The 22158-nt window shown below is 40.6% G+C and overlaps 3 protein-coding genes across 10 annotated transcripts in view; all 3 read left to right on the top strand.

Moving 5' to 3' along the window:
• The first annotated feature begins 10 nt into the window (after positions 1-10).
• Positions 11-5860, top strand: tatdn3 (TatD DNase domain containing 3). 5 transcript variants are annotated; one of them, XM_021612006.2, is made up of 11 exons: positions 11-155; positions 425-457; positions 559-659; positions 956-1040; positions 1228-1290; positions 4350-4459; positions 4691-4746; positions 4850-4962; positions 5331-5411; positions 5501-5575; positions 5787-5860. In XM_021612006.2, the coding sequence occupies exons 1-11, from the start codon at positions 90-92 to the stop codon at positions 5805-5807; spliced, it is 804 nt and encodes a 267-aa protein (XP_021467681.2). In that variant the 5' UTR covers positions 11-89; the 3' UTR covers positions 5808-5860. The 5 variants fall into 5 exon arrangements, with proteins under 5 accessions (XP_021467681.2, XP_021467678.2, XP_021467680.2 ...); XM_021612003.2 differs by lacking the exon at positions 5787-5860 and having other exon boundaries at positions 5501-5723; XM_021612005.2 differs by lacking the exon at positions 5787-5860 and having other exon boundaries at positions 4883-4962; positions 5501-5723.
• A 1134-nt stretch (positions 5861-6994) lies between these two features.
• flvcr1 (FLVCR heme transporter 1) lies at positions 6995-18578 on the top strand. Its single transcript, XM_021612002.2, has 10 exons — positions 6995-8114; positions 8309-8453; positions 10543-10683; positions 11275-11342; positions 13664-13767; positions 14237-14347; positions 15037-15142; positions 15747-15858; positions 16052-16119; positions 16807-18578. Exons 1-10 carry the CDS (start codon positions 7443-7445, stop codon positions 16891-16893), a joined length of 1614 nt encoding a protein of 537 aa, XP_021467677.2. The 5' UTR covers positions 6995-7442; the 3' UTR covers positions 16894-18578.
• A 717-nt stretch (positions 18579-19295) lies between these two features.
• Positions 19296-22158, top strand: part of vash2 (vasohibin 2) — a 28258-nt gene continuing 25395 nt past the window's right edge. The window contains exons 1-2 of one of the 4 annotated variants that reach the window (XM_021612012.2): positions 19297-19638; positions 19844-20294. In XM_021612012.2, the coding sequence (XP_021467687.1) occupies positions 19980-20294 (315 nt within the window). In that variant the 5' untranslated portion in view covers positions 19297-19638; positions 19844-19979. Of the gene's footprint in view, positions 20295-22158 lie in introns of all 4 variants that reach the window. The other 3 variants (XM_021612013.2, XM_021612014.2, XM_021612015.2) reach the window with 3 other exon arrangements.

The raw sequence follows: 22158 nt of genomic DNA on the forward strand, positions 1-22158 counted from the left end.
GCGCGTAGGGAAACAAAACGGTGTAAAAAAAAAAAAAAAAGTTCCACCTCACATAATTCACTTTGAATTTCAACCCTATTTTTTTGTCTATGGCTTCAATGGATGGTGGCTTTGTTGATTGCCATTGCCACATCACAGCATGTGAATTTGCCGAGGTATGTGTACACAAATTAGTGGGTATGTAGTAAAAGGTCTGTGGTATGTAGGCTAATGTAACAGAAGCGGTTATTATTCAACTGTTACGCAAGCGTGGGTGCTTATGTGTGCTGCCCACCAGAAGGCAGTCTCGCAACTAGGAAGCGTGAAAAATGGTCGCATCGAGTCCACAGCAATACTTGCAGACAGCTGACTATGCTATGACAATACATTATTCAAGGGTGAATGTTAAAAAGTGACAGTACAAAAGTGTGTGTCTATTCTGCAGGATTTAGAGGATGTGATCAAGAGAACCAGAGAGGTTAGTTATAGCTATTATATAATATATGTAAAATGTTTAATGATATTAAGTTAATATGAATAAAATCTTGATTACTGTATTTATTAACAGTTGTATTGTAGTCTACATCAGATGTTGTGCCATTTCAGGCTGGAGTCAAAACACTTATTTCTGTCACTGAAGAGCCCAGTGAGTTTGAAAGAGTTATCCAGCTGTTTAAAAGGTTAGTATCATACACAACATATCTTATTTGCAGAACATAATAGCCCATATTCAGAAATGTCATAGTTTTATAATAGCAATTTCTGTGCCTTGTGATATCCTGCTCAAAATGCATACATTATAACACAAAATAATAGTTCAACTCACTATCACAATGTTCCATTGGCTTCCAGCAGCTTTTGACTGTGAGTTTTTTTCTCTCCAAGAGACATTTATCTGTTCTTGTAGTACATTGAGACACTGTGAAACGGTTTTATGAATGTTGTCTTTGAGTTACTCTTACTGTTGCTCTTTCAGCTACCCAGATCTAGTTGCACCATGTTTTGGAATCCACCCAGTCCAAGGCTGTGGGTCCCATGACCAGCGCAGCGTGAAGATTCAGGTACAAACATTCACACACAGTTAGCAGACACACTCAATTAATAGACATCAAACACATGTCAGACAGTCAGCCTTATGTTAGATATTATGGTTATAAACTAAATGTAACTCTATAACATCATGTTGATATTGTCTCAGGATGAGAGGAACAAGCATGCTGACTTTTCCCAAAACATCTCTTATTACAGGACTTGGAGCCTGCCTTGCCCTTGTTCCAGAAGTACAGAGATGACATTGTTGCAGTGGGAGAGGTATGTACTAGAGGTCGACCGATACAACAACAAAAAACGCTGATACCGATTATTGGAGGACCAATAAAAGCCGATACCGATTAATCAGCCGATTTTTGAAATGTATTTGTAATAATGACAATTACAACAATACTGAATGAACACTTATTTTAACTTAATATAATACATAAATAAAATCAATTTAGCCTCAAATAAATAATGAAACATGTTCAATTTGGTTTAAATAATGCAAAAACAAAGTGTCGGAGAAGAAAGTAAAAGTGAAATATGTGCCAAGTAAGAAAGCTAACGTTTCAGTTTCTTGCTCAGAACATGAGAACATATGAAAGCTGGTGGTTCCTTTTAACAAGAGTCTTCAATATTCCCAGGTAAGAAGTTTTAGGTTGTAGTTATTATAGGAATTATAGGACTATTTCTCTCTATACCATTTGTATTTCATTAACCATTGACTATTGGATGTTCTTATAGGCACTATAGTATTGCCAGTGTAACAGTATAGCTTCCGTCCCTCTCCTCGCTCCTACCTGGGCTCGAACCAGGAACACATCGACAACAGCCACCCTCGAAGCAGCGTTACCCATGCAGAGCAAGGGGAACAACCACACCCAAGTCTCAGAGCGAGTGACGTTTGAAACGCTATTAGCGCGCACCCTGCTAACTAGCTAGCCATTTCATAACGGTTACACCAGCCTAATCTCGGGAGTTGATAGGCTTGAAGTCATAAACAGCTGCTGGCAAATGTACGAAAGTGCTGTTTGAATTCATGCTTACGAGCCTGCTGCTGCCTACCATCGCTCAGTCAGACTGCTTTATCAAATCATAGACTTAATTATAACATAATAACACACAGAAATACGAGCCTTTGGTCATTAATATGGTCGAATCCGGAAAATATAATCTCGAAAACAAGACGTTTATTCTTTCAGTGAAATACGGAACCGTTCCGTATTTTATCTAACGGGTGGCATCCATAAGTCTAAATATTCCAGTTACATTGCACAGCCTTCAATGTTATGTCATAATTATGTACAATTCTGGCAAATTAGGTTGCCAAACTGTTGCATATACACTGACTCTGCGTGCAATGAACGCAAGAGAAGTGACACAATTTCACCTGGTTAATATTGCCTGGTAACCTGGATTTCTTTTAGCTAAATATGCAGGTTTAAAAATATATACTTCTGTGTATTGATTTTAAGAAAGGCATTGATGTTTATGGATAGGTACACATTGGAGCAACGATACGCACCGCATCGATTATATGCAACGCAGGACACGCTAGATAAACTAGTAATATCATCAACCATGTGTAGTTAACTAGTGATTATGATTGATTGATTGTTTTTTATAAGATAAGTTTAATGCTAGCTAGCAACTTACCTTGGCTTACTGCATTCGCGTAACAGGCAGTCTCCTCGTGGAGTGCAATGTAATCAGGTGGTTAGAGCGTTGGACTAGTTAACTGTAAGGTTGCAAGATTGAATCCCCCGTGCTGACAAGGTAAAAATCTGTCGTTCTGCCCCTGAACGAGACAGTTAACCCACCGTTCCTAGGCCGTCATTGAAAATAAGAATGTGTTCTTAACTGACTTGCCTAGTTAAATAAAGATTAAATAAGGTGTAAAATAAAAAATAAAACAATTGGCCAAATCGGTATTTTTGGACATGTAATGAAAACTTGAAATCGTCCCTAATTAATCGGCCATTCCGATTAATCTGTCAACCTCTAGTATGTACTGTACTGTAGGCCTACTCATAGAATTCTATGTAAAAGCCAGTTATAACTTTTCTAGTCCTATGCAGCAGGTCTGTCTGGCCCCGATACATGCTTAATCTTACGTAAACACACGTGTCATATCCTGGTGTAAAAACTGTGAAATGGTATGACTTCTGTAAAGCAAAAGGATTAGGCTTATTAAGCCTGAGCTCCGACTTGCTAAACTGAAAGTGCACGCTGCAACAATAACTTCTTAAATCACTAACAATTCACCCTGCCGGCTAATACCCTTAATGATCTATATCCTTCGCTAGAGCTTTGGAAGGAATGCATGTCTGGCAGAAGCATTCTTTCACAAAGTTAATTTGGTTGAGCCCAGAGAGGCAGGTATTGGGACTAAGTCAACCATGTCTCCCAGTCAGTAACAGCACAGAGTAAGCTAGTGGGGACAGGGTGCTCTAGCTGGACATTCCCAGCATGTGTTTTGTTTGGGACTGACGGTTGGCCTGGACTGGGAAAGCTTTGACTAACCGCCCACTGTTCAACTGGTTTCCATTAAGCTGCCCAGTGACCATCTCAGATTTGTGCTGAGGGGCAATTCCATGATAATGGAAAATTTTCACAAACCATAAAACTCTATACACACAATGACTACTTTTAATAATTTCCACTGAACCTTTTAATTTAAAAAAAATACAGGAAGAACTGTGTACATACAGTGCCTTGCGAAAGTATTCGCAAGTGGGAAATGGGAAAAAATTTCAGTCTCTCGGTGTGCAAAACTGATAGAGACATATCCCAAGCGACTTACAGCTGTAATCGCAGCAAAAGGTGGCGCTACAAAGTATTAACTTAAGGGGGCTGAATAATTTTGCACGCCCAATTTTTCAGTTTTTGATTTGTTAAAAAAGTTTGAAATATCCAATAAATGTCGTTCCACTTCATGATTGTGTCCCACTTGTTGTTGATTCTTCACAAAACAATACAGTTTTATATCTTTATGTTTGAAGCCTGAAATGTGGCAAAAGGTCGCAAAGTTCAAGGGGGCCGAATACTTTCGCAAGGCACTGTACAATGTTTTGTAACGGAATCAAACTAAGGGAGATTTTACCTTAATTCTGTTACCAAACTTTGCATCTGCAAAATGTTTCCAGTAATTTGTTTATGTACTGTCTAAATTGTTCAAAGTAGTAATTGTGCATAGAGTTACATGGTTTGTTAAAGATTGAAATCAATGGTTTTTGTTTAGCATACATTCAGTCAATAGACAATCAATGCAATTATAATGTTTTTCTATTGCCCCTCATCCTTTAAACAGTCTCTTTTTCTTCTTTTGATTACAGATTGGTCTTGACTACACACCTTGGTATGCCCCCACTTCTCAGGAGAGAGAGGAACAGCTGACTGTTTTCACCAAGCAATTACAAATATCCAAGGATCTGGATTTGCCAGTGTGAGTTTATCGTGGATAGCCTTGGTGCATAGTACTGTGTGTGCTAGGAGACACGTTACATTCATGTAATCAGACTGCGAGCAACTGCAACAAGCCATGTCCTTGGCAGAGACAAGAACAGGCTTTGCATGGAATGTCTCACTACAACTGGATATTAAGGAGTGTTATTATTTGTTACCACTATATTTCTCCTGACACTTTCTTGTTGTGTGCATTTCCTCTTTGACGCAGGAACATCCATTCCCGATCAGCTGCAAAGGTCACCATAGCTACTCTGAAAGAACAGGGTGGGTGTCTTAAAATCAGGATTACATAAGAGGACAGCCTCATTGCTGAAGTGACTAATTTTTCATTTTTAGGAGGCCTTAACTATTTTGGCTATCCTATCAGGTATCACTTGTGCTTTGCTGCACAACTTTGCAGGGAAACTATCAGTGGCCATGGAAGGAGTGCAGGCAGGGTACTTCTTCTCCTTCCCTCCAGCTGTCTGTAGGAATGACCAGGTGAGCGATACAGTTGTTCATTAACCTGGAGTCATTCAGTAATCTCTCAGTACATTTTCTATAGGTATTGTGGAGTCACCAACAGTACTGTATGTCCTCATTGTTATGGAAATCCCTTATCTTTTCTATAGAAATACCTTATCTTTTCTAACACCTTGATCTTTGAACAAGCTCGTCTCAAGTTCAAGTTTTAAATACTGATTAAAGACTGGTGTAAAGGCTTATTTTACTGGGCCAGAAATGCTCACTATGCATTTCTGCAAAACAACTCTGAAACGGCCATATGGCGTGATAAAACCAGACATGATTTGTGGTGGTTGCTTGTTGAGTCCCCTCATAATGACTGTGTTATTACTGTGTTATAACAGAAATCCAAGCTGATCAAACAGATTCCATTAGAACACATCTGTCTGGAGACAGACTCTCCTGCCTTGGGACCAGAAAAACATGTGGGTCATCATTTGGAATGCATCATTATGTAAAGCAGCAACCTGATAGTTTTGTATAAGTGTTCATATTCTACGTCTCCCCTCTGCAGGTAAGGAATGAACCCAAGAACATTTCACTGGTCTGTGAGTACATTGCTCATGTCAAAGGAATCACACCTCAAATGGTAATTCATGCCACTACAGATAATGCCCTCAGATTGTTCCCAAAAATTAAGAGACTTGAGTGACGCGTTTTGTAATTAAATTAATGTTGTGTTATCTCATGCTGTGTCTCTGAAAATGAAATGGAATTGTGAAATAAAATGCTCAATCAACAGGTGTTTTTGCATATGTGATGGACACTTCTATATATAATGTAAGTGCCATTTATTTCAGAAATATTCCACTTGGTGCTGAAGAGTTCCTCTGCCTCATTATACCAGATGGGCCTTGTCTGAAAAAAATAAAAAATAAAAATAAACCAATATATGTATGCATAGCTTGTATTATTAACCATTAGGGGCGACATGGTTTCAATTTGAGGAACATTTTTAAAAACCTCAAGTTCATGGACGGGGCGGCAGGGTAGCCTAGTGGTTAGAGCATTGGACTGGTTGTAAGATCGAATCCCCGAGTTGACAAGATAAACATCTTTCATTCCGCCCCTGAACAAGGCAGTTAACCCACTGTTCCTAAGCCGTCATTGAAAATAAGAATTTGATCTCAATTAACTGACTTGCCTGGTTAAATAAAGGTTTAGAAAAAAGGACTAAAGAAAACATGTAATAACATCCAGAAATCCTGTTTCTGTTTGGTCAGGTTCACATCAGCAGACACTAACATCACTATCTATGGACACACTCAGCAGTCATTAGCTATGACGTTGGTAATGCTTACGGCTTTCTTCGAAGTGTTTTCGCTCCGAGTATTTGGTGACATGTCCTGCAGCTGTCCAAGCAGACCGTTGCTCCGGAGTCACTGCCTGGAGCGACTTGAAGTCGCAGGTGTTTTGCAAATGACAGTCAAAATGTCTCTTCTCTGCTCTTTCCCAAAACTTACTGTCAATCTCTACTCGACACCACGTTTCTCGTAGCATGTTTACTTCGAACAGGGCACCCTCTTTATATTTTGACATGTTTGATAGGCTTTACAACACCACAATAGCAAGTAGCAGCCAAATGACGTGGGGCGTAATGAGCGCATTGTTGTCTTTAGCCGAGCCGCGGTTTCCATGGATCTGGAAACCTGAGAATTTCACGCAACAATGCAAACTGTGACAACGTGGAAGTGTAGTGATGTAAGCCTACGTGTGCCAGTGCATCTTGAAACGTATTTAATCGTGGTAAATCTGAGGACGAATTGAAGATCCGCATTTTCAAAAACATAATGAATAAAAGGGTAAATTCACCTCCCATCTACAAATGTAAGGTCTACAATTAGCAGAGAAAATTGACTTGTTAGGCCTATGTCATTGAGGTGGATGATTTTATTACACATTTTATGCATAGATTGTCTCAATCGTTTGTTTTTTCAGTGCGAGTATCCTACTGTACAGTATATGCTAGGCAGGTATATTAGGTTAATCTAAGATTAGGATTAGGGAGAGATAATGAGGAGACCATGTGTCACTAATGAACACATACACCTTTGAACAACCTCAATTCTATTAAGGAAATTATCCAGTTTATTTGAATGCATAAAGAGGCCGGTGAGCACTTCTTCTTCTTTGATTGGTCGGAGTCATCATCCGAAGGCCTCTATATTTGAGTTGTCTGATGTAAATGCGCCCTGCCTTACAGTACTCTCCACTCCCATGCACTGAACAAAAGCGGCACGGACATACTAGGCTACAGCAGGACCATGCGAAAGAAGGCGTTTATGAGAGCGAATACAGATAGATAGCCTACAATATTTTAAAATGACTTATTCATAAAACGGTGTGAATAGTTGTATTATCTACTAACTGAATGTTGGATCTGCCCTATTTTGTGTAAACGTGCTTCCTGACTTTAGGGTATAGGCTATAGCGATAGGCGACGTTGGCGCAGCATCATGGTGGCTGGCGAGTTGGTACAGGAGCATCTGCGACGTGACAACGCACCTGACGAAATAGACATCTCATGCAAGCGTTCGGTGCATAACGGGGCAGTCCCAGTAGGGGATCAGTACACCGATCTAACGAATGGATCGGAACATCTGACAGAACTGGACTCGAAGGCTTTGGAACAAGAGATCCCTCCAGATGAGAAGCAGGCTATGCTTCCTGGAGAGGAAACATGTATCGAAACGAAACTCTATTGGAGAAGATTCTCCGTTTTAGCTGTGTTCAGCTTTTACTCCCTCGTCAACGCATTTCAATGGATCCAGTACAGCATCATCACCAACATTTTTACCCACTTCTACAATGTATCCAGCGACAAGATCGACTGGCTGTCAATTGTATACATGGTCGCGTATGTGCCTTTGATCTTCCCGGCAACATGGTTACTGGATAAAAAAGGACTGAAACTGACAGCCCTTATGGGCGCGGGTTTGAACTGCGTCGGTGCGTGGGTGAAATGCGCCAGCGTCCGGCCAGATCTGTTCGGTGTGACAATGACCGGACAGATAATATGTTCTATAGCCCAAGTCTTCATCCTCGGGCTGCCCTCTAAGATTGCATCAGTGTGGTTTGGCCCGAAGGAGGTGTCTACTGCATGTGCCACTGCCGTGCTGGGTAACCAGGTGCGTGTGTGTTGAGTCATGATATGGGTGGCACCTATTGAATCCTTTAGCCTAATCATATTCTAATCATATTGTAAACTGTAGGCCTGCATGCTTATGATGTACATGTTTATGCTGCTGTGTAAAAATAACAATTTATTTCTGTATTTTGATGGAATATGTGACATTGATGTATTTGTCTGATCCCCTTCTAGCTGGGCACTGCCATTGGCTTCCTGCTTCCACCTGTCCTGGTCCCCAACACTGTGGAAGACATAGAGCTGATGGGACACAACATCAGAGTTATGTTTTATTGGACAGCTGTAGTCTCCACTGCTCTCTTCATCTTGACTGTAATTGGTAAGTAAGTTGACACAAGCCTCATCATGCCATCTGGAATAGTGTTGTGCAGAAATGGATCCGATGGATAGCACATCATTTAGTCCAGGGCTCTCCAACCCTGTTCCTGGAGAGCTACCGTCCTGTGGGTTTTCATCCCTAATAATTAGCTGGTTATTATTATTATTCTTAACTAGCTTATCAACCAGCTATAATTAGCTGGTTGATAAGCTAGTAACAGCTGGGGTTGGAGCACAAATCTACAGGAGGGAAGCTCTCCAGGAACAGGGTTGGAGAGCCCTGATTTAGTCACTGTAGAAACTAACTCCATAGGTCCAGACGACTGCATTTACAATGCCTTCAGAAAGTATTCATACCCCTTGACTTGTTCCACATCTCTGATGATTCGTTGAAAAGCGGCGAGACAAAAGTACAAAGGTCTTTTATAGCCAAGATCCATGTTTTGAATGGGTCACAGGGTGAGACTTTTTAAATGAGAAAGGAGTGTCCTGCAGCCAGATAGAATTCGCTATAAATTATCGTTCATCTTGGTCCCTAAGAAGAGGTTCCAATCTCGTTCCTGGTACTTCATAGCACAAAAACACCAACTCATCCAATGGCATAAATCAATTGTCAACTCCAGATACTTCCATCTCAAGTAAAACCCCTTCTTGACCCCACTCCTGGACAAGCTCACTGAGGGAGTGAGCCTCTAGGTCATACACTAACCCAGGATAAGTGCAACATTAGAGATGACATACAATGGTTCCAGACACTACCACACACATCCCCCAATGCCAAACGAGGAAGTGACTGGTGCACAGACATTGTTGAGACAAGTAATTTGTTCCCCATTAATCACACCATCCCTTCACATGGTTTAAGAATAGGTAAAGACACATTCACATATGAAGACAATGTTCCCTCCTGTCCTCTTCCCTTTCTGATATTCTGCATAGCACCAAGGACATGTGAAAGACAAGCCTGACCTCTCCCCTCTCTGGGCCCCAGGTGACTGAGCCCCAGCTGAGGGAAGAAATGCAACTGCCAACACCAGAGTCCGAAGGGATACATTCTAACAACAAGTATATCACATAAGTATATTATGCAGATAAGACATCTTAATTATCTATGTTACACAACTAATTCTGATTCTTCCACCACACAACCTATTGCTCGATCTCCCGGACGACGTTACTAGCCTTTTCCCTGCCTGTACTGTTGCCTTTTTGGACCCCCTGTGTTTGACCTTCTGCCTGTCCCTGGACCCAGCCACATGCCTCCTCCTGTGGTCCTTTTATTCATTTCTAAAATGTTCTACATACAAAATTACACTTTCACATTATGGGGTATTGTGTGTAGAACAGTGACACAAAAATATAAATGTAATCAATTTAAATTCAGGCTGTAACACAACAAAATGTGGAAAAATTCAAGGGGTGTGAATACTTTCTGAAGGCACTGTAGATGTTCTATGGGCTACACATTCCATACAACTATGCAAATATACCACAGTAAATCTAACCCAGTATCACAGATTATTGTGAAATAGACACAAATTACTTATTGGACATTTTTGACAGGCATAAGAAAATGTGTAATTTTCTGTGTGCAGTACAACATTTTGTAACCAGTGAATTTCAATCACAGATAAAGACAGTAGGTTACTTAATTAAGACAGAAATGATAGGAAGGAGGTTGGTCATTGAGGATGGGTGGGCATATAATGCGAACGTCTAGCAACGTCTTGCCGAGCTATAACGTTAGCCGTCTAGTTAACGTTAGCCACCTAGCTAGCCTAGCTTAAGTTAGCCACAACAAATTGGAATTGGTTTAATGTACACAAATGCATTATGAAGAAAGAAATACACACAAAATGCACTGTGAAGAAAATTGTGTAATACACACAAAGTGTGCCTGTCACGAATTTCGAGTAAGTAATTTGTGTTTATTTCACAATAAGCTGTGATAGTGTTTTGCAAAATCAGGAATGACTCATTGCAGTCATAAGCTACTGAGTGCATTTGAAGCAAGAAACAAACACTTCGCCATTATGTTGTAAAGCTGTAAATACAGCGTGTTAGTGTTGACTATGTCTTTTCTCTCCTAGTCATGAAAGACAGACCCTCACTACCTCCCAGCCAAGCTCAGGCGGTCCTACCTGACTGTGCTCCTGAAGACTACTCCTACAGACAGTCCATAATCAACCTGTTCAAGAACAAACCTTTCATCCTACTGCTCATCAGTTATGGTGAGACACCAGATTTATCATAATCGTACCATATTTTGCTCCTTATGTCGTTACTACACTTACTATAACCATGTTATTACCACTGTAACATAAAGCTACCTTAAAGTTATGGTGAGACACCTGACTAATTGCCAGGTCTGTGCTTTAGCAAACTCATCTGTTGGGTTTGTTGTCATGCCAAACGTGTTTTTACATGACAAGTAAAGTTAGAGGTGTTGGCCGAAGCACATACAGATCTGGGGCCAGGCCAGTTATCCTGAGTGCGGACCCAAGTCTCTTCTTATTGCATTCTGTTCATTCACTGACTGTTTGCTGGGGGATATTTGTTCCATTATGAGATCCATCTGTCTTTAACCCCATACAAGGCAGATGAGATCTGTCCTTTAACCCCATGCACCCCAAGGCAGACTGACTGCCCAGTGCTCAGTCCAGTTACATATGTTTCTTGGATTTGACCTCTAGAGAGTTTATTTTGTTGGTGTTCAGCAATTTTCATGGTTTTGTGTGTACTACATACATTCTTGGAATTGATATCACTATGTCGGGATGAAACATTGAAAGAAATCATTTTTTCCCCCCATTTTCTTTTAGGTATCATGACTGGTTCTTTCTACTCTGTGTCAACACTTCTCAATCAGATGATTATGGCTTGTTACAAGGTAAGTGGAGTGCAAAAGATGCATGTTTCAATGACTGAAAATTAAGATGATTTGATAAGTTGATTTACTACATGCATAGCTAGATCAAACACAAGCTCTTGAACAGGACAGTAGTAAAGACTTAAGGGAAAAGGCTTTCTCTATAAACAGATGGAGTTAAATGAGAGCGGAAACCATGACAGGGCACGAATCCATTGTCTCCCGCTTTGATGTTCATTATCCGCTTTTTACGCATGCCTGCTACCCATGGAGGAGAGAGTCAATCAGGGTTGGCTAAAAGACTGAAAGACAAGCAACTTTCTGTGTACTCTAGTAGCAGCCTTCTCTCACTTTAACATGTCAGATGACATAAACATCCCTTTCCCACCAGACTTTCCATAAATCCCGGAACTGTACCCCCTAAACCGATTCACCGTGTACAGTACAAGTCAAACGTTTGGACACACCTACTCATTCTAGGGTTTTTCTTTATTTTTACTTTTTTCTACATTGTAGAATAATAGTGGAGACATCAAAACTATGAAATAACACATATGGAATCAAAAAAGGTTTAAACAAATCTAAATATATATTATATTTGAGATTCTTCAAAGTAGCCACCCTTTGCCTTGATGACATCTTTGCACACACTTGGCATTCTCTCAACCAGTTTCATTAGGTAGTTACCTGGAATGCATTTCAATTAACAGGTGTGCCATGTTAAAAGTACATTTGTGGAATTTCTTTCCTTCTAAATGCGTTTGAGCCAATCAGGTGTGTTGTGACAAGGTATGGGTGGTATACAGATGATAGACGTATTTGTTAAAAGACCATGTCCATATTATGCCAAGAACAGCTCAAATAAGCAAAGAGAAACACAAGTCCATCATTACTTTAAGACATGAGGTCAATCTGGAAAATTACAAGAACTTTTAAAGTTTCTTCAAGTGCAGTCGCAAAAACCATCAAGAGTTATGATGAAACTGTCTCTCATGAGGACTGCCACATGAAAGGAGGATCCAGAGTTACCTCTGCTGCAGAGGATAAGTTCATTAGAGTTACTAGCCTCAGAAAATTGCAGCCCAAATAAATACTTCACAGAGTTCAAGTAACAGACACATCTCCACATCAACTGTTCAGAGGAGACTGCATGAATCAGGCCTTCATGGTCGAATTGCTGCAAAGAAACCACTACTGAAAGACACCAATAAGAAAAAGAGACTTGCTTGGGCCAAGAAACATGAGCACTGGACATTAGACCGGTGGAAATCTATCCTTTTGTCTGATGAGACCGAATGTAAGATTTTTGGTTCCAACCACTGTGTCTTTATGAGATTCAGAGTAGGTGAACAGATGATCTTCGCATGTGGGGTTCCCACTAAGAAGCATGGAGGAGGAGGTGTGATGGTGTGGGGGTGCTTTGCTGGTGACACAGTGATTTATTTAGAATTGTAGGCACACTTAAACAGCATGCCTACCACAGCATTCTGCAGCGATACACCATCCCATCTGGTTTGCAGTTAGTGGGACTATCATTTGTTTTTCAACAGGACAATGACCCAACACACATCCAGGCTGTGTAAGGGCTATTTGACCAAGAAGGAGAGTGATGGAGTGCTGCACGAGATGCCCTGGCTTCCACAATCACCCAACCTCAGCGGTTTGGGATGAGTGGGAGTGAAGGAAAAGCAGCCAACAAGTCTGCATATGTGGGAACTCCTTCAAGACGGTTGGAAAAGCATTCGAGGTGAAGTTGGTTGAGAGAATTCCAAGAGTGTGCAAAGCTGTAATCAAAGCAAAAGGTGGCTACTCTGTATACCACCCCTACCTTGTCATTGTCACAACACAACTGATTGGCTCAAATTAATTAAGAAGGAAAGAAATTCAACAAATGTACTTTTAACAAGGCACACCTGTTAATTGAAATGCATTCTAGGTGACTACCTGATGAAGCTGGTTGAGAGAATGCCAAGAGTGTGCAAAGCTGTCATCAAGGCAAAGGGTGGCTACTTTGAAGAATCTCAAATATAGAATATATTTTGATTTGTTTAACACTTTTTTTGGTTACTGCATGATTCCATATGTGTTCATAGTTTTGATGTCTTCACTATTATTCTACAAAGTAGAAAATAGTTTAAAAAAATAAAGAAAACCCTTGAATGGTACTGTATGTACCATTCATACATGCATCATACATGCATCCAGACCATATTGTGTCTGGAGTCCTCATGAGCCTCAAGTTTGAACTAAATGCTCTTAGCCATGGGTCTTCATGTGAATATGGCACATGTCCCTTGAAAAGCCTGCTTTACCCTACACTAACATTAAACTCCTCACCCCAGAACCAGGAACTGAATGCAGGCAGGATTGGTCTCACCCTTGTGGTGGCTGGAATGGTGGGCTCCATCATCTGTGGACTGTGGCTGGATCACACCAAAACCTACAAGTAGGTACTGTCCCCAAGCACAACTGCCAATGACATGAATCACTACATAATTTGTTGACACAGTCATGAATCTATGTTGCACATGATGCAATCTTGAGCTACAGAAGGCAGTTACGGTGTATGTCTATTTAAATTGGTATAGTTATTTCTGGAAACTTTGTGCACTGTGGTAGCAGTTTTGCAGACAGATTCTGCTGTTACTAGAAAGGGAAGTTCTGTAAAGACACAAACTCTGACGTTTATGAGTTTTAACTCACCCTTTAAATATGCAGCCTACGGGACATTCCAAGAATTATGTCCTGCCAGTTCAGACCATAATAACGCAGGTTTGTAGTAAATTGCTCTTAATGCATTTAGGGAATTCCCTGCCCATGGTACCTCCCTATTGCCTCTTTAGTTGTGAAACTCTCGGTATTGAATGTATCCACTTGTATTTACATAAATGTTCTGTCCTGTGATTGTTCTTCAGAATGACCACTTTGATGGTCTACATCCTGTCCTTCATTGGTATGCTGGTGTTCACCTTCACTCTGGACCTCAACAATATCTACCTGGTGTTCTTCACTGCCGGCGTGCTGGGGTAAGGCTGGAGATAACCCCTCTGGAACTAGATTTTAAAAAAGACTGTCTAGCATCATTATTGAGAGACGCTTCTCATTTGTGTAACTGACATCTTTGTAACCGGAAAGGATCCTCTTGCCACAAAGGAAATGGTTTCCTATCAGATTGTAAAGAATTTATTGAAATGATAATTATGAAGTAAAATAGTTATGATAGCCCATGTTGCACATTGTTTTTACATGACAAGGTAGTGAACAGTAGGGTGTCATTCAGGACATTTCAAATGCAAGCCTCTTATTTTATTTTCCATGCCATGGTCTAATGACCTTTTGGACATCAGCTTCTCGTTCTCTTGTATGCTCTGAGGGTAAACAGTCACTCATGCAATGTCTCTATTATTTATGTATTGTTCAGGGGCGGACTGGAACCAGACATCTGCCCTGGCATTTCTAACACACCAGCCCATTTTATTCCTTGAGGCCCCCATTATTAGCCAGATAATGATACTTTTGTGCAAAAAAACCTAAGCTGGACAGGCCCACTGGGCTAAAAATGGACCAGCCCATCTGGCATTTTCCTGAAGTACCATATGGCCAGTCCGGCCCTGGTTATGTTCAAAAATTATAAACGTCAAGGGCATCAAGATAAAGCAGTGTGTTTTCCCTGAGGGCAGGCATGGTTCACTGATATGATATTGTTATTCTGTAGGTTCTTCATGACTGGTTACCTGCCGCTTGGCTTTGAATTTGGGGTTGAAATTACGTATCCTGAATCGGAAGGGACATCTTCTGGTCTTCTTAATGCATTTGCACAGGTAAGCGTCAGACACATGATCATCTAAACAATCATGAATATTTTTATTGTTCGTGGAACCATGCTCGACTGCCTCCAGGGATATTTTCAGGCAAATACATTTGGGTATTCCCGTGTACCACAGCATGTGTCCTCCCCTCAACAGTGTATTATGTAATATTTGCCTACCCCCACAAAGTCTGCATAGTACACTTACTTTCTATTCTAGCTCTTCATAAAATGATTTAGCTTCTTTGCCAAGTGGGCGTCTGAGAAGTTTTTTGTTTGGTGATCTGTTGCGTTAGTCACTATAAATTTGTATATACGCTCTTGGGGAAAAAAGGTGCTATCTAAAACCAATAATGGTTCTTCGGCTGTCCACATAGAAAAACCCTTTTAAGAACCCTTTTTGGTTCCAGGTAGAACTCTTTTGGGTTTTGTGTAGAACCTTTTCCACAGAAGGTTCTACATGTAACCCAAAATAGTTGTACTTGGGACCAAAAATGGTTATCCTATGAGGACAGCTGAAGAATCCTTTTGGAACTCTTTTTTTCTAAAAGTGTACCCTTGAGGCACTACAGGTGTATAGTGTGTTGCTCACCTCTTATGTCTCCTTCCTCCCTCAGATCTTTGGGATTATTTTCACATTGATCCAGGGAAGACTAACAACAGACTACAACCCCCTGGCTGGGAACCTGTTCCTCTGTGTCTGGATCTTCCTGGGCATCTTTCTCACAGGTTGGTTGGCTCTCTGATCTGTTCTGATCTGTTCTGTGGAGTGTGGGGGTCTTCCATATGATCCACTTTCTGCTATGAAAACTGATACAGGCTGATAAAATACAATGCAATACTATGTAGGCTACACCACAATGTTGTATGTTTATATATTTTTGATGAGGCTCTCTTAATTACTTTCACTTGTTTATTTCAGCCTTAATAAAATCAGAACTGAAAAGAAACAACGTCAATATGGGCATGAACCACAGAAATCTTCAAGCAGTAAGTCCTATTCTGTCCATTTACCTCAGAGAGATTTTCTATTTTCCTGTTCTTTCTTCTGAAAGGTCAGCCTCCTCTTAATCACTTTTCCTTGAATGACGCAGATGTCAGGTCACTCGTCCGTTTGTTCTTTCACATTGACAGCCATTGTGAAAGCTGTCTCGTATCTCATGAGATCCCCAACATCAAGGGCCGGGCAAACCTCAAAAGACAGAAAAGTCCTGCTGTGTCTCAGCCACTGACCTCTCTGCTGGGCTCATCTAATGTGAATTGTTATCATGTCGAGAGCTGCGTGCTGGGCAAAGCAAATGAATCTTTTAATACATTTGTTTTCCATGGATTTTTTTTTAATAGTCTTCAGGCAGTCACTAGACAAAATATGTATAGTAGATGTATAGTAGTAGTCATGTTGCATATCTATTGAAAAGATGTATAGTTTTATAGTTCCCAGGAGCATTGCTGACGTCAGTATAGGGCATCTGAAAACTTGTGCTGTAGGATGTTGTTATGGGATACTAGAATGCTATTTGGCACTGTGATTATGTACCCCACTATGTTGGTTTAATATACAGCTATTGGCTTGTAACATTGTTACAACTAGTTACTTCAGTGATGAGAAGACTCTTTGTCTCATGAAAGGAGAATATAATACTTTAATTAAAGATACATTTCTCTCTGCTGTCTTAGGTCCCTACCGAGTGCCCTTCAGACAAGCCAACCAATGGCGTCAAGATGGAAACTTCAGTCAGCTTTTCCCATGAGACCTCACTTTAATCCAAAAAGGACAGGGGGGGGGGTCAGGTCACTCAACACTACTGAACATTTCAGAGGCCTACAACGCATTCAACAACATTTCCTGAGGTTACTTGAAATCTCCTTTTCTTTGGATTGTAAACTGTAACGTGTTATAATGTTTGTACTGTAGTGGTTTTAGCCAAGCCATGGTTTGTTTATGCATAGGTAAACTATAAGCACCTAAATACACCTTTTAACTTCCAATAGTCCTCTCCTTCTTTTGCTTGACGAACCACTTCTGTCTCTACAATTGTCATCATCGCTGGTTCATAAAGTGCTGCTTATTCAAACTTATTTCTAGGCATTATACAAAACCAAAAGGGAAATACCATGTAGGATCTCTGACCTGCCTTAGCCTGTGAGGAAGAACATTGTTTGCCATTATGGTGATGTTATTATTGTGACGCTGCATCATTTGCATGACAATGCAGTTTAACAGTGTCAGTTTTGTTCTCTACAACATGTCAGCCATTCATACAAATATGGACCAAATATGACGCACTAAGATGCACAATGCATATGACAAATGTTCAACATGCACAATCTACTTTTCAGTGTATCACTTACATGCATGCTTTTGAAAGTGTTCAAATGTTGACAACTTTGTTGAATACATGGCACACTTAACAGTTCTGCCGAGATAGGTAGCTAATGGTATAGCAGCGCCACCCAGAGGGATTTTGTGGAAATACTAAGAAAGCTGTGTGGATGATGAAGCACAAACAGGAGTGATAATGACTGCAGCGTTACAATTAAAATAGCTCCAAACCTTCACAGTGGATTATATAGCTCAAACTGTGGCTATAAAGACTATGCGCAGTAGGTGGTCTAGTGGTTAGAGTGTTGGGACGGTCACTCCCACCTTCAAATCCCCGAATTGACAAGGTAAAAATATGTTGTTCTGCTCCTGAACAAGGCAGTTAATCCTCGGGTGCCGAAAATGTGGATTTTGATCAAGGCAGCCCCCCGCACCTCTTTGATTCATAGGGGTTGGGTTAAAAGCGGAAGATACATTTCAGTTTAATACGTTATTTAGCTTCTTATGACCGTAGGAAAAAAAACATTTATTTGGTTGACAGATGTATTCCTCTCTTTTCTAGCGTTTTATGTAGTTCTGAATAATGATGAAATAACATTCGAATATGGACATTCATAACATTTCCTTGCTTTTTTTTCTCGAAATTTGATAGTTCACTTATACCAATGTAGTTATTTGTTTCAATTCTTTATTCATCTTTATTTCAATGTATTGCATTTACCAAGACCACTGAACTGAATCATTGTTCCCAACTGAAAATTAGTACATCCGGACCTTGAACTATACTTACCTATTGTTCAATACAACATATGGCTTTGACACACCACTGTCTAAAGTCTCGACAGCCTGATTTATAATTTCGCACAGTAATCCACAGTACAGTCAATGCCAACACTGTTACAATACAGCTGCTATAGAATGTGTCTGCTAGACAATCCCTTCAAGGTGCCCCAGATTGTACTGTAAAAATGTGGTTTTAGTTTTGCCTCTGTAGTTTGTCTTTGGGCTTTTCTCGGTGGTAAGGAGTCGCATGTGTACTTGCTTATCTGCAGATAATGTACTGTGGCAATCAAAACATAAAACACAGAGTGTAAACAATACAATAAAATGGTTTTTAGCTCAGCTACTATAGTCAGTGGATGTTGTAATTCTGTATATGTTTTATTAATTGTAGTCATGAGGTGTCATAGAATACTTTTAGCTAATGACCTAGATATTGTAATAGTGCCCTCAAATACGTTTTCATAAGCATATAGTGTATTATAATAATGGTTTTTTGACAGTATCCTAAGTGATTGAAATGCTAGCATTTAGGTTATCCCAATACTGGAAAACGTGTAGAGAAAGTTAGACCAATAGAGTTGGAATATGCGTTTGTCTAACATTGTCCAGAAGAGGACATATTTGGCAAACTAACCTGTTACTGGAGTGCGTATTCTCATATTTCTAAATGAGTAACCTTGATATCCCACTTTTGCAATTTGATAAATACATTACATTTATTTGTCCTCTGCATTAATAATTTGGCCCTTGATACCTTGATAATCTTGGACAATATGTAAACATGTACATTGCTTGCTGAAACAAGCCAATATATATTTTTAAATAGCCACTGACAATTTCACGTCAGACACCACTTGTTAAATTGAATCGGGGGAAGTTGTTACATTGTTTACTGTTATAATAACAGTATCATTTAAAAAATATTCACCTAGACAATACCGGGCGTTGAGAAAAAAAATCAATTTGTTGCAAATTTCACTTGTTGACGCCCTCATCCGCAATCACCACCAATCACAGCAAGGGACTCGTTCCTTATTTGCTATGGCTACTTAAATCCGCTTCTCTTTGTTGGTACAGCCAATGAAATCATCCAGAACACGGCTGGCTGCCGGGGTTACGATAGGCAGAATAACATAGTGAAATCATTAATCCCAAAATATTAACCATGTGATGGAGGGTTAAATTACCAAAGAGGAGTTTTCATCATGAGGACGAAGCTTTCGAATAGACAGCCTACTCGATATTGGGGAAATATGTAGTAGACTACGAACGGAACGGAATGCATAGCAGAGGTCAGCTGTGGGAGTCAGTCGCCCCCGCAGTTTTCTGAGCAAAGGATGAAGTTACAGAGGAGGAAGCCAAACGGTGAATATTCCACTACGGGCAACTAGCAAACTACATTGGTATGAATGGTCCACACACAATGCGGTATTTTATTCGGCTATGCTTTGGGGTTTGAATTCTTGCTAGCCTATATCTTTCAGACTTTTTAATGGCTAAAGATTATGCTTAGATAAATATATGAAATGCATATTTTTTCTGGTGCATTTCTACCTATAAAGCTTCACACGTGCCCCCCAAAATAATTTCGTTAATATGTGATTTCAGTATCCTTTATATGGATGTACGGGAGTGGATATTGGTACAGCAAGATGTTTGTTTTAGCAAACCTGTGTTATTGACAAAGGCTAAGCAAATCATCACGGGCTGCCATCTGCCAGGACCCCCACTTTTGAATTGAACAATGACTGGACCCAACGCCACTAGCACTAGTTCACCTGCAGCTAAAATGGGGAGGCACCGATCCAAAAGCACCAGTGGCAGTACGTACTGCATGTCGAGCCCGGGTGCTGAATCTGCCTCCCTTAGCACCCCCAACAACGCTGGACGTTCATCGGGAGAGGAAGAGGAGAAAGATGGGGGGGTGCTATTTTACGTGAACAGAACTGGTTTTCCCATTGACGGTGTCACTTGGGAGAGGATGTGGACTCATGTGGCCAAAGTACACCCTGATGGACAAGACATTAGTAAGATAAGGAATGCTGCATACCTTCCTAAAGTAAGTATAGCCTTAAAGCCAGACAAATAAGCAGTTATATTGACATAAAATCCGGGGAAATTACCATGTTATAACCAACAGACATATGCTTCATATTGCAATTCAACAGACATAATTAGAAATTCGATATGTGCAAAGAATCCATCAACAACTGTTGACAGGACAATAGCAGGATGAGTTAAAGTTCCTCCTGAAAGTCTTCTCTTTCCTAATTATCCTGAGGAGGAATGAAGAATGAATTTAAGGCATGCAGACTATTTCAGCCTACCCCTGGCCTCCAATAGGACACTACATTGTCTCTGAGTAATTTCATCAGAGGCCAGATATAACTGGGACTGAAATGTCACCAAGCGGGGACCAGTGTTGAGAGCCTTTCTCTTGCTGTCATTGGTGGGAGTGGGAGTGGGCTGAGAAAGGAGACTCTGGAGCAACACTAATTGGTACACTGGAAATTAGTACATGTGATGGCAAAGCCCAAGTTCATAGCACACTGTAGGCAATATAAATAGCAGAGCATATGACAATGCACACAGGAATCTTTGTATTTGCCCCAGACTGTGTCCTTTCTTGATGCTGCCTCTGTACTAGTTATTGGAATTATGACCAGAGGCTGCTTTAGTGTTGTATAGTATCACCAAGGGACAGTGACACTTTCTTTTATGTTCAGGGTGTCTTATCAACTACCTTTTGGCAGTCCACAATAGCAGTCTTTAGCTGATAAACCTGTAGGCCTGCTCAGTGCTGTGGGATTTCACGCATGTCATATCATACCGATGTCCACCACACTGCCTTAATTGGGGCAGCAGGTAGCCTAGTGGTTAGAGTGTTGGGGCCGGTAACTGAAAGGTTGCTGGATTGAATCTCTGAGCTGACAAGGTAAAAATCTGTTGTTCTGCCCCTGAACAAAGCAGTTAACCCACTGTCCCCCGGTAGGCTGTCATTGTAAATAACAATTTGTTCTTAACTGACTTACCTGGTTAAATAAAAAATAAAAAACACTATTTATAGACTACAGCTAAGCGACTGTAGTTGTATTCCACATTGCTACGCCATACTACACTGAACAAAAATATTAACGCAACAATTTCAAAGATTTTACTGAGTTACAATTCACATAAGGAATTTAGTCAATTCAAATAAACATATTAGGCCCTAATCTATGGATTTCACATGACTGGGAATACAGATATACATCTGTTGGTCAGAGATACTTAAAAAAAAAGGTAGGGGTGTGGATCAGAAAACCAGTCAGTATCTGGTGTGACCACCGTTAGCCTCATGCAGTGCGACATCTCCTTCGCATAGATTTGACCAGACTGTTGATTGTTACCTGTGGAATGTTGTCACTGAAGTTGCTGGATATTGGTGGGAACTGGAACATGTGGTTGTACACGTCGATCCAGAGCATCCCAAACATGCTCAATGGGTGACATGTCTGAGTATGCAGGCCATGGATGAACTGGGACATTTTCAGCTTCCAGGATTTGTGTACAGATCCTTGCACCATGGGGCCGTGCATTATCATGCTGAAACACGATGTAATGGCGGTGGATGAATGACACGACAATGGGCGTCTGGATCTTGTCATGTTGATGTGCATTCAAATTGCCATCGATAAAATACAATTGTGTTCCTTGTCTGTAGCTTATGCCTACCTATACCATAACCCAACTGCCACCATGGGGCACACTGTTCACAACATTGACATCAGAAAACCATCTCACTCACACAACGTCATTCATGTTGTCTACCATCTACCCGGTACAGTTGAAACCGTGATTCATCCGTGAAGAGCACACTTCTCCAGCGTGCCAGTGGCCACCGAAGGTGAGCATTTTCCCACTGAAGTCGGTTACGATGCCGA

Source organism: Oncorhynchus mykiss, chromosome 8 (genome assembly GCF_013265735.2).
Source record: "Oncorhynchus mykiss isolate Arlee chromosome 8, USDA_OmykA_1.1, whole genome shotgun sequence".
Taxonomy (NCBI): Eukaryota; Metazoa; Chordata; class Actinopteri; order Salmoniformes; family Salmonidae; genus Oncorhynchus; species Oncorhynchus mykiss.